Below are 11731 nucleotides of genomic sequence, written 5' to 3'. Positions count from 1 at the left end.
TTTTTGAGGACTACAAATTACAAAGTAAAAGCAATGACTATGTAGAAACCTAATGAATACATTTTGTCTGGGCAGGAAAATAGTATCAAAGCTATTCATTTAACAAATTCACTCCGTTTATGCCACCAGTTAATGTTCTTATTACATGTTATCCCTTCAAGATGAACTTTGATTCCACGTGCCATATTCTTGGCTCCTAAGAATGGCACCTTAGAAAGGGGCGATCTCATTCTGTCTCTGGTGGCATTATTCCAGGTTAGTTTCTTTCAACCAAGAAAACCTTCAAAATGTTCACATTTAACATGAAGTCTCACTTTCCCCCGAAAATGTGGTCACATTGTTTTCTAATGACTACATACATAAGTGGGTAGCAGCAAGAACAAAAGCTGGAAATTAAAAAGCAGCCATTAAAATCGATGGACCAACCATACAGAATATTTGGCTCATGGCAATTTAAAAAATGGCAACTAGAGTCCGTCACTGGCCAAGATGCTTGAGTCATTATGGAATGCATCAAGAAATGGAAGCCAGTCCGATATGGCCAAGTGGAATATCTCATCACCACTGCACTTCATTCTTCTCAACAAATACTTCAAATACTCGAATCCAATAGTCAATTTATATTTAGAGTTTCAATTAAGAACATGCGGATCACTTAATGTCATTAACGACTTATGAGTTCAAAACTAACCAGTTATTTCCCATATTTGCACTTTTCTTATTAATCTATGTGTATGACTTTGAACGACAACTCTTTTTAGGTACATTTGAAAATGGTTGTAAGAAAATGAAAAGAACACTTAGTTTGCCTGGAAAGATCGTAACCCAAAGGAGATGTTGTTCAATGGGAAAAAAGCTCAACATTATTCTTCCTCCCTCTCCTGTCACGTATGATTTCAGAGACCTCGCTTTCAAGTGGTTCTCCACGGCTCCACTCGGGATGGAGCCAGCAAGCAAACACTGAATTTAAGGACGTCTGGGCTAACATTGCAAGAAAGTATATTCACATGCAAGGACTGGTCTGAACACTCAAGATTCATGTCAATAAGCAATTATATCTATGAGATTTCCACTGATGAATAGGGCTCTGGGCATAAACTGTGCCACCTCCACATTTCATACCAAATTATCACACAAATCATTGTCTTTTGAAACTTTGGATACTTTTACAGTTTAATTTGCCAACAGAATTTTTATAAGAAATTGTTTTTTTAACCAAATCATATCTTGAAAATGGTTTATATATAAAACCCAGGGAATAAAGTGAACTGTTCATTGTGGAAGGCCTTAAATTACATTACAGTAGAAAATACAGGAGGTAGAAGAGAACTGAAAAGACTAATGCAACATTAGATTCCAATCTATAGCTCCTGTAGCTACTTAAAACATGGTTTTAGAAATTAAACCCAACATTTCCAGTAACCATAGAAACAGTTAAAATAAAATTTGCCATGAAAGCCCTTATATCATGCTTGATACAGGGAGGTAGGAAGATGTAAAAACCAGGACACATGAGACATGACATTTTATCTACAACTCCTGTTTGCTTTACTGAGGACGTAGTCTCAGAATTCAGTCACCTTCTTCAGCTTCAGACTCCGATTCTAAAAAAGGGGAAAAATGCAGTCGTGAATATAACCAGTGTAGCACTTTGATGCATTTATTTTCTAAGAAATTTTAGTAAAATGACACTGCTCTGAGGACCCAGTATAAGAAAAAAACTTAAAATCCACACCTATGAGTTGTTTCCAGAATTCTTTAATCTTTAACCTCAGCTGCTGCGGAGCTTTCAGCTGAGCCACCGCAACATTGCAACATGAAAGCCTAGCTGCTCTCCCTGACTTAAGCAATGACTACCTGCAGAGCTGTTGTGAGGGAACAAACATCTATGTCCTGGGCATAAAACAGCACCAGGATAAACGGATACACGTAGTTATGTTAACATGAGAGGGGGATTCACAAAGTGTGTTGAGTTTGGGCCATTATCTTCAAAATTAATGTTTTCCCCATAAACTTTCCAAGACCTTGCATTAGTCTTCAGACACTGAAGGGAAAACACACACACACACAAAGGGGGTAAAACTTACCTTCTTCAGCATTTTTGAGCCACTCCACAAACTTTTTCATTTGCTCCAGGAAGACACTTTTCCCCTTTGCAACATGGGCATCCTTATACCACTTCAGAATGGGCTCTTCACTCAGGACTTCAGCTATTAAGGAGAGGGTGATCATTACACACTGGGGGGGGATTCTGACAAAACCTGGAGACAATTTTGATCGTCACACTCAGGAGAGGGGGAGGGGGTGGGGATGCTACTGCTATGTAGCTACTGGGACCAGGGACGCTGCCCAACACCTTATGATGCACAGGACAAGAGCACACTATGAAGAATGATCTGGCCCAAAGGGTGCTGAGGCTGTTAAAGGATCAGGAAATTTTGACTAAGAAATTAATTTTGTATGTGAAATGAGAACCTTAACAAATGGATAATGAAAAATGAAATCTCTAAAACCTGTTCCTAAATAATCTGAGTGTGTGGCTGAGGTTAGTAGTAGTATAGTGAGTGGGCTCCAAGAAACCAAACTGAGCTGACGTTTAGGAGCACGTCATACTTAAAAGCTCAGGTCTCCCAAACTTTCTCTAACAACAAATGAACCAGACAGAACCACCTGAAACCAGGGAAGAGGAACACTACATGTACACATACAAACTACTCATGGGGGCTGCGTATGTGACACGAAACCAAGAGTAGCACCCCCAACCACAGCACACTGCCTCGAGGGCAAGTTCCCAAGAGATCTTCATGCTTAAGAGTTGAGTTCTTTTAACAGTTGTCCGTTTAAATGCACCCAATTAATCAGAGAATCCAGTCCTAGGACTGGAGTAAATAAAAATAATAAAAAATATATTTCAGGGAGTGGATAAGCATGCAACTATTTATTTAAATTATTCAAGTTTTTGTTACCATATATACTCAAGTATATGCCAACCTGAATATCAGCCGAGACACCCAATTTTACAAAAAAAAAACTGCATTAAAAATGTGCTAAAAAACTCAGCTTACACACGAGTATATACAGTGTATGCATTCACAAAAATTCAAAACTGAAATTACCTTTATAAAAAAGCACCACTATTTTCTGGAAGGCTTTCATGAAATGAATGTTGTCATAGCAATACTCCTGAATCTTCAGTAACAGAGTCAGCTCAGACTGACCTTGAGTAGTGAAGGCAGCAAGTAGAGGGCTGTATTGCTTTTACAGTAACAGGAGAAAAGCTTTAGTCAAACATCACAGTGACTATCCTTGACATCACCCCTAAAATACAGAACACAACTACTTCCCTTTGTAATTACTATGGACTAGAAACTGATTTAGTTTATTAATGAAATTGTTTAGAATTAAACATTTTAATAAAAATTGTGAATCTGAACCAAAACTACTTAGCATCTGAGTCAAGTAAGTGCTACACAGATGAACACAGTGCCAATTATTTTAGAGAGAAAGAGTGCTCCCAGTTTTTAATAATCCCTTCAAAAACAACACAATTCAGATCTATTTTAAACATGTATTTAAACTGGTTGTGAACCAAAGAAAGCCCAGGTCAACTTTAAACTGTTATCAATAATAATTATCATTGCTCTATTGTCTGTGTGTGGGGGGGTGGGGAGTGAGTTATCCCCAAGAACCTAAAAACCACCAAACCCCCTCATTTGGACTCACAGCAACCCTAAATGACAGAGAAGAAGTGATCCACATGGTTTCCAATATTGTAAATTTTAGGGGAAGCGACTGATGGATTTAAACAGCAATGGCCAGTTTAACAGATTCAAAGCCACCACGGCTCAGTCCAGGAATCCCAGGATATGGTATATCCTACCCTACTAGAAAAGAACAGTGATAATCCTCTCCTCCCCACTTCAGAGGCGAGCACAGCTCTGTTGAGGCACAGCACTAGTACCTTCAAGTGCTTGATGGCTTGCTCTGCTACAAGCTCCTCTTTTTTGTTCCATTCCACAGTGCTCATCACACTTGACCAGATTATTCCGATGACAACTGGTTCTGGGATGTTGTTTTTTTTCATCTCCTCCTTGACGTATAAAATTATCTGCCAAAGAACTCAAGTTTCATTATAGAAGTCAGTTTTGACATGTACAGACTTCCCACATATCAAATTTAGACCTTCGACAAAGGGCAAAAAGCCCCTTTCCCTACGAGGACCAGACTGTAGGGGAAACGGCGGCCTGCTGAGGCGAAGGATGAGCACATGTAACTGTCACAACAGAGGAGAGCCAAGCTGACACAGCACCGTATGCACAACTAGCGTTGTTCTGACCCAGTACACACCGTGCCATTCGTTACTGTCAGCTATGTTGTCAATGTGCAAACACGGGATGATTTTTTTACTATCGCCACAAATGTGAAATGTAAGGTAAGTAGGTGAGTAGTGGCATATCCACATATGCCTAAAGACTTTTAGAAAAAAGCAAAGTTCTAGTTCAACATTCCGTAGCTATTATTTCAAACTCATGCTAGTGAAATTCTTAACATACCAAGTAAAAAATTGTTTCGCATCAACGTAAATCACACAGAGAAGGTTTAAATAAAAATATCTTACATCCTTAAACGGATCACCACGGGACATCTGTTCCTGAAGTTCTTTCTGGAGCTCCTTCCGAGCTCCTATGGTTTGCTGGTTACGAACATATTCTGAAAGCTCTTTCAAGCCTGCCTCAGTGAAATACTTTGTGAAGTGTTCGACGCTTTGCTTATTGGCAGGAAAAAGTTCCTGAAAGGGAGAATTCAATCTTGTTAAGGATTTTAAAAGCACCTTCCCTCTTTTAAAGATTTTAAAATTAAAAAGGTTTCCCTCTTTACATTTGTCTTAAGTATTGGCAAGAAAAATTCACAAACCATCAGTCTATTGTCCATGCTGACTTTCCTAAGACTGGCAGCTACTGCATTGATGTCTTTCTCATTTATCCACGACTTGAAGAGCTTCACGGCAAACGCAGCTGAGACCCCTGCAAAAGAAGAGCAAGTACACTTCTGCTTTCCCTTCCTCGTGGGCTCTCAAATTCTCCTCCAAGTTCAACCACAAGGGATTACTTTCTACCACTGCTTACAACGTCACCACTCAGTCTTTTCTATTTGCTAGTTGTGTGTTCCAGGGTTAATTACATTGCCTTCTAGTGTGTAAATTAAGAGCAACAGCTTCTATTACCTACCAGGGGTGTCCTAAGAATTAAAACACGGCCCTGTCAAGTATCAAGTACTTGACAAAATAGCTTTTCATTATTGTGCAGAATTTACCTACTGAAACTACAACAGGGAAATGACTTACATTCATAGCTTGACACTTTCCTAATCCATCTTTTTCTATTAAATATATTCCCAAAGCATTCCTCTCTTTACTTTCATTTCTCTATTCACATCTTATCTGGACCTTGGCTATTTTCGTGTATTTGAAGTCACTAACCCCGAGTGCCTACAGTACACATGGAATGTGAATTTACCTACTTTATGGACAATTAAACTAGAACTACACTAACTTCTACGTCAATTCATCTTTCACATGCTCTTTACCCCACCACAGCTAAACACCATCCTTGACAAATTTTGATTACCTTCTTTAACCAAATTCTCATTATAAAGGCTGTTAAGAATGGATGCATTCAGTGTTCCATTAGCCAGAAGAACACCAGTCAACATAGCCAGCTTGTTCCTCTCTGATTCGGAAAAACCCTTTAAGAACAGAAGCAGCTGTAAAAGTAAATGAGTAAGAGTTAAAAGAGCAATAGCCTTGCTAAAAGACATGGTAAAAGGCATTCTGTATTGGTTAGAAGTGTGAGCGCCGAGGCCCAATCACCTAAGTTGGCATCTCAGTGATTAAAACTGACGAGCTGGGGGAAGGCTGTGGACATGTTACTTAATCTCCGTGTGCTTTGGTTTCTTCATATGTAACATATGCATAATAAAACTCGCCTAACGGGGTTTTTGTAAAATATGAAAGTAATTAATATAACAGTGCCCGATACCTGAATAAATGCAACTACTGTATTCCTATAACCAGATATCCTGTGCATAATATACCAAACGAAAGCACTGCCATCGAGCAGATGCAGACTTTTTCAGATGCTGATTTACAGTGACCTTACATGACAAAGTGGAAGTGCTCCTGTGGGTTTCTGAGACTAACTCTTTACCAGAGAGTAAAGCCCCGTCTTTCTCAGGCAGAGCAGATGGCGCTTTTGAGCTGCTAGCTGAACATGCAGCGAACAGCCCAACACCTAACCACTATGCCAGCAGGCCTCCCACTTCTAATATAAATAGACTTCAAACGTTTGTAGAAAAATAAAACATAATGGAATTTTTGAGACCCTCTCGCATTAGAATATACCATAGATGCACTCAACAACAAATATGCTACATCTCTCTTAGGTATTTCGCTCAGATCCTCTAAACCAGTGGTTTCGCAACTTTCCTCATGCCGCGACCCTTTCATACAGGTTCCTCATGTTGTGGTGTCCCTCAACCATAAAATGATTTTCGTTGCTACTTCATAACTGTCATTTTGCTACTGTTATGAATTGGGCGACCCCCTGTGAAAGGGTCATTCGACACCCCCCCCCAAGGGGTCGCAACCCACAGGTTGAGAACCACTGCTCTAAACAAACCCCATTCACCTCCTTCTGCTTATAAGCCCTTTCTCCTTTGGACTGAGCTAAGAAACAGTACTTTATAATAAACAGAATGGTACGCCCCCAACCTTTTCTTTCCCACAAAGCATATTGTCCTTCATACCTTTTTAACTTCATCTTCAAAACCTTTTTCCAGGTATTTGTAGCGCCTGATCAACTTGTTAAAAACCTAGAAGGAAAATGATATACTTCAAATAACTTCCTATGTGGACAGATGCTAGATCCCTAAAAACACCCAGGCCATGGCCATAGAGAACTTTCCCACATTATATGATATAGCAAAAAGTAAATTTCCCACAGGATGTAGCAGCATTTTATGAGCCGTCCAACTCAACTGAGAAAGGTTTGTCAATTCCGGAACCCTGCACAATGCCAAGACTGTTAATAGTTTCAAATAGCCACCTCTAACAGATTGTCACTGTATATTAGTGGACAAATTATTGATAAAATATGACATTTATCCATTGTAGAACAGTGACAAAACACTATTATATGGTTTTATACTGCCTAATAGGACAAAGACAACAATTTCCAGGGTAGATGCATTTAAACTCTTTGCTTACAATCATACAAATATAACTATGAAACATCGAAGAGATTGTTATGCTTAATTTGCCTAAAACTCATTCACCTTTAAATAACTATGTAGAATAATTCAACTACGGAAACCATAACAATGAACTGGTTCTCCTTTTTTTCCAGTAGAGACTTGTTTGGTTGATATTTACCGATTTGATTGGGATTATACTTTTTTTTCTTTTGGTTCTAACTTTTGTACCTGGTATTTTCCCCCAAAATGGAGTAATTTCATAGGAAGACAAGAGTCGTTTGTTCTTTTTTCACTCAACATTTTTGATGTTTTAATTCATTTTACTAAGTTTACAGTATCCTCAAACTGTCAGCTTCACACTATAAAATGTAACATTAATGCATAAATTCCTTTTACTTTTCAACATACAACCCAAGAGCAGAGTATGCCCTATACATTAATTAGAATGGAGAGAAGCTAGCTAATAATAAACTATGAAAAGCTAACTAAAATTAAAGTAACCAAAGATTTACCTGAGCAAATGCTTGCATGGTTTCAAGGTCTTCTTGTGCTGCAAACACACAGACATCTGTACGCATCATGTCATCTGCCAGTGTACCACCTGGGGCTAAGGTACATTAAGAAAAAATTGGATTGACCTTAATTTTCAATTGGTCACCACCTAAATATACCTAGATTTTCATTCACCACTTGTCTGCCAGTTTGTTAGACTGGGGTGGCTTATGTGTTGCTGTGATGATTAGGGCTCCATTACTGGCATTTTTAACACTAGCAGGGTCACTCAGAGTGATCATAAAGTAGTTCAAGTAAATACCAGAAATGAAGTCAAAGAGCTGAACACAGAATTTCAAAGGGCAGCTCAAGTAGACAAAGTGTAACAAAATGTGCAAAGACCTGGAGTTAGGAAACCAAAAAAGGAAAAACATTCTCAACAGATCTTAACCTGAAAGAACTCAAGAAAAAACACCCCAAGTCTCAAGGTGCAACACTGAAAAATTCTATGGGCAAAATATTGAACAATGTAAGAAGCATCCAAAGATGGGACTGAAGAGTCAACATTCTACTATTTTCAAGAGGAAGTTATGAGCAAGAACCAATAGTGTGAGGGAAGAAGTTCGGGCTGCACTGAAAGCATCAGCCAAACACAAGGCTCTAGGAATGATGGAATACCAAGTAAAAGGTTTCAATAATCTGATAAAAGTAATGGGAGCAATTTACTCATCTAGGCCGGGAAATCTGGTAGACAGCTACTTGGCCAACTGACTGGAAAAGAGCCACATGTGCACCTAATTTTGAAGAAAGGTGACCCAACAGAATGTGAAAATTACAGAATGTCATTGCTATCACATGCAAGTAAAATTTTGCTGAAGATCATCCAACAACAGTCTCAACAGTACATTGACAGGGAACTATCAGAGATGCAGACCAGATTCAGAAGAGGATGTGTAACAAAGGTCATCACTGCTGATGTCAGAGGATCTTGGATGAAAGCAGAGAACACCAGAAAGATGCTTACTTGTGTTTTACGGACTATGCCAAGGCAATTCAGCTGTGCGGACCCTAACAAGCAACAGACAGCAATGAGAAGACTGGGGATTTCAGAACACTTCATTGCACTCATGTGAAACCTGTACATGGACCTAGAGGCACTTGTACAAACAGAAAAAGGGAAAATGCATGGTGTAAAAATCAGGAAAGGCCCTCCGATCATATTTATTCAATCTGTATGCAGAGCAATTAGTCAAAGAAACTAGATTGCAAGAATGTGGCATCAGCATTGGAAGAAGGCTTATTAACAACCAGCCATTAGCAGATAACACAACCTTGCTTTTTGAAAGTAAAGACCAAGGATTGCGATCATCAATATCGATTATAACTCAATAAAGAAAGTAACATTTCCATAGCTGGACCAATAGGTACAGGATAAATGGAAAAAAGATTGATGTTGCCAAAGATTTCACCTTGGATGGATCCACAAAGGAGGCCCATGGAAGCAGCTGTCAGACCAAATGACACATTTCATTGGGTAAAATACCTTGGAGTGCCAAAAGAGTAAGTGAATCTGTCTTGGAAGAAGTACACCTAGAATGCTTCTTAGAGGCAAGGATGGCAATATTTGGTCTCACGCATGTACTTTAGACATGTTACCAGGAGAGACTGTCCCTACAGAAGACTGTCCTTGGTAAAGCAGAGGGGCAGTGCAAACCAGAGGAAAAACCCTCGACAAGGTGGGGTTCACATGTGGCTGCAACAATGGGCTCAGACCTAGGAGCAATTAGCAGGATAGCGCAGGACGTGGCAGTGTTTCAGTCAGCTGTGCACAGGGCTGCTGAGTGGGAAATGACTGGAGTACCTAACAGCAACAAAGACTGTCATAAAACTCTTAGGAGATAAACTGAAAGCAAAGCCAGCTGTCAGGGATTTGGCTGTATGCTTCAATATGCCTAAGGAAATGAAGCAATTTACAAATTAAAAAAAAAAAGCATTAACAACAGTATTATAAATCTATGAAAATATAAATCTTCCACCTACTTAGAAAATGAAAACTATAAACTGATAACACAATACAAGAAATACTGATTAGACTAAGTATTAGAGTTTTGATTCCAGCATAGCTGGGATAGCTATGGTTCAGGGTCAATACAATGCTACTTATATAACATGTAGAAATAGGGTTTCTCCAGTAACTAGGTAAATTCAAAATTGGGGGGGGGGGGATGGTGGGGTGGTGGCACAGAGCACAGATGTTGCAGGGACTTAAGCATCACACAGAAGTCATCCTCAAAGATTACAATCTACTAGATTCTGCTACACACTATGACTTAGGAAATGGAACAATAGAGAAAGTTTGTCTAAGGGGATATAAAAACACAATCAAATTCTAATTTTGACAATTTATTCATATCCAGGATTCTCAATTCCACACATCACAAAGTCCACACTTACCCAGCATCCCACCGGCCACCAGTATGTCAAAGAGTGTTTCTGCATATCGGCGGTAGTCAAGTTTTGCTCCAGAAGCATCAAGAAACTTAGCTACTGCTTCTAAATCAGTACCAGTTTCAGTTAAGCCTTGAATAATACAGTCTTGAAACTGAGTAGGGTCAAACCTCTCTTTTTCATCTGGGGAGAGAATTCAAAACATTTAGCTTTAAAAGATTTACTCAAATGTCAGAATACCACCTTATAAAGCTGCAATTGCACTCACAATTTCATTTGAGAAATTAATATAAATGCAAGCTAGATTACCCAAGACATACATACAACACAATCAACAACACAGGAGACTGAGTATACACCTAGTCAATTTGTGCCCTCAAGTAATAAAAGCAGTATGGTTTAGTCAGAAGAATATTACAGACTTTTCTTCTGCCTTTTTAAACAAGCCTCATCCATGAGCTAAATGTGGAGGCCAGGAGGGGCTTTTGACAATTTCTACCTTTAATGCTTCCCCACTGCCTTAGATTTTCTGAAATTGAAGCCATCCTCAAGTATGCCTCAAACAAGCATTGCGAGCTGTGTTGGCATGTTGACTCAAGGCCATTGGTTCAAATCCACTACCTACTTTGCACAAGATGAGGCTTTCTACTCCTGTTGAGTCTTAGACACCCTATAAAGGGCTGCTATACATTGAAATTGACATGGCCTGCTTATCCCTCTCTAAACTTTACTTAGCTAGGTTTTGCCCAAACAATGGAACTCTTTGGTTCTTTTCTAATATTGAAAGCATTTTCTTTTTTTCAAATATTAAATGACAGTTTCTACACCTAGATTAATTATCTTCATTTGTACCCAGGACCATGGTGATTAAAGGAGCCCTGGTGGCCCGGTTGGGTAAGCGCAAGGTTGATGGTTCAAGCCCACCCGCAGCTCTGCAAGATGAAGATGAAGGTGATTTATAGCCTTGGAAACCCTGCCTAAGGTTTCTATGGCAGTGGATTTTTTCTTTGGGGATGGGCTTAGAGTTACAGACTCATTTGCTAAAGACTTTCTTGGTTGTAATACTGAAAATTCTGTGCCCTGGGAGCCCCCTCAGACCCACAACGATCAGGATGGCATGTCATCCTGCATCCTACCCCAAACTCTCACCAACAGCTAGGGATGTGTCACCTCTGTCTGGAACCTGAAACTGACATCACTTTCTGATCCTAACAATAATAGTTACTGCTACTTATATAAAGGTGATTATCATCAGTAACCTATACTCAGAGGATACGGACTTTCCCTCAGTAGTGCTGAAGTGTTCTTGGTTTTTAATTTCTGTAGGTGTCCCCCAGCAAACTTACTGGCCAAGTCCAAAAGAACATGGGCAGATTAGAATAAATCTCTCTGTATCTCCATCACCTCCAAGAGGGACCAGGGTCAGAGATTACAGAAGACTCTCAAGGTGTTTGCCACTTAGTGTACAAAATATACAGTTTGGGTAACTGATATTAAAGAGTTTTAAGGAGGAGTTTTGAAACTAATTGTGGTAGCAACT

The 11731-nt window shown here is 39.3% G+C and overlaps 1 protein-coding gene across 1 annotated transcript; it reads right to left on the bottom strand.

Moving 5' to 3' along the window:
- Positions 1 to 1141: 1141 nt before the first annotated feature.
- Positions 1142 to 10275, bottom strand: BZW1 (basic leucine zipper and W2 domains 1). Its single transcript, XM_030887000.2, has 9 exons — positions 10192 to 10275; positions 6805 to 6870; positions 5628 to 5763; positions 4915 to 5024; positions 4619 to 4789; positions 3962 to 4108; positions 3117 to 3255; positions 2088 to 2210; positions 1142 to 1604 (listed from the first exon to the last, which is right to left on the bottom strand). The coding sequence occupies exons 1-9, from the start codon at positions 10273 to 10275 to the stop codon at positions 1573 to 1575; spliced, it is 1008 nt and encodes a 335-aa protein (XP_030742860.1). The 3' UTR covers positions 1142 to 1572.
- Between the last annotated feature and the right edge of the window lie 1456 nt (positions 10276 to 11731).

This window comes from Echinops telfairi, unplaced genomic scaffold, assembly GCF_000313985.2.
Source record: "Echinops telfairi isolate 266 unplaced genomic scaffold, ASM31398v2 ScPeMD7_3;HRSCAF=10, whole genome shotgun sequence".
NCBI lineage: Eukaryota > Metazoa > Chordata > Mammalia > Afrosoricida > Tenrecidae > Echinops > Echinops telfairi.
Note: the sequence above shows the minus strand (reverse complement) of the source record. Positions and strands in the feature narration are given on the sequence as shown.

Bases quoted from the DNA above. Each gene is read 5' to 3' on its own strand.
- BZW1 (XM_030887000.2), bottom strand. From the start codon at position 10,275: ATGCTTCTGGAGCAAAACTTGACTACCGCCGATATGCAGAAACACTCT. The intron at 6,871-10,191 runs GTGGACTTTGTG...TTTTCCTTCTAG, and splicing joins CGGTGGGATGCTGGGTAAGT to GTTTTTAACAAGTTGATCAG. The intron at 3,256-3,961 runs GTACTAGTGCTG...TTACTGTAAAAG, and splicing joins AAGCCATCAAGCACTTGAAG to CAATACAGCCCTCTACTTGC.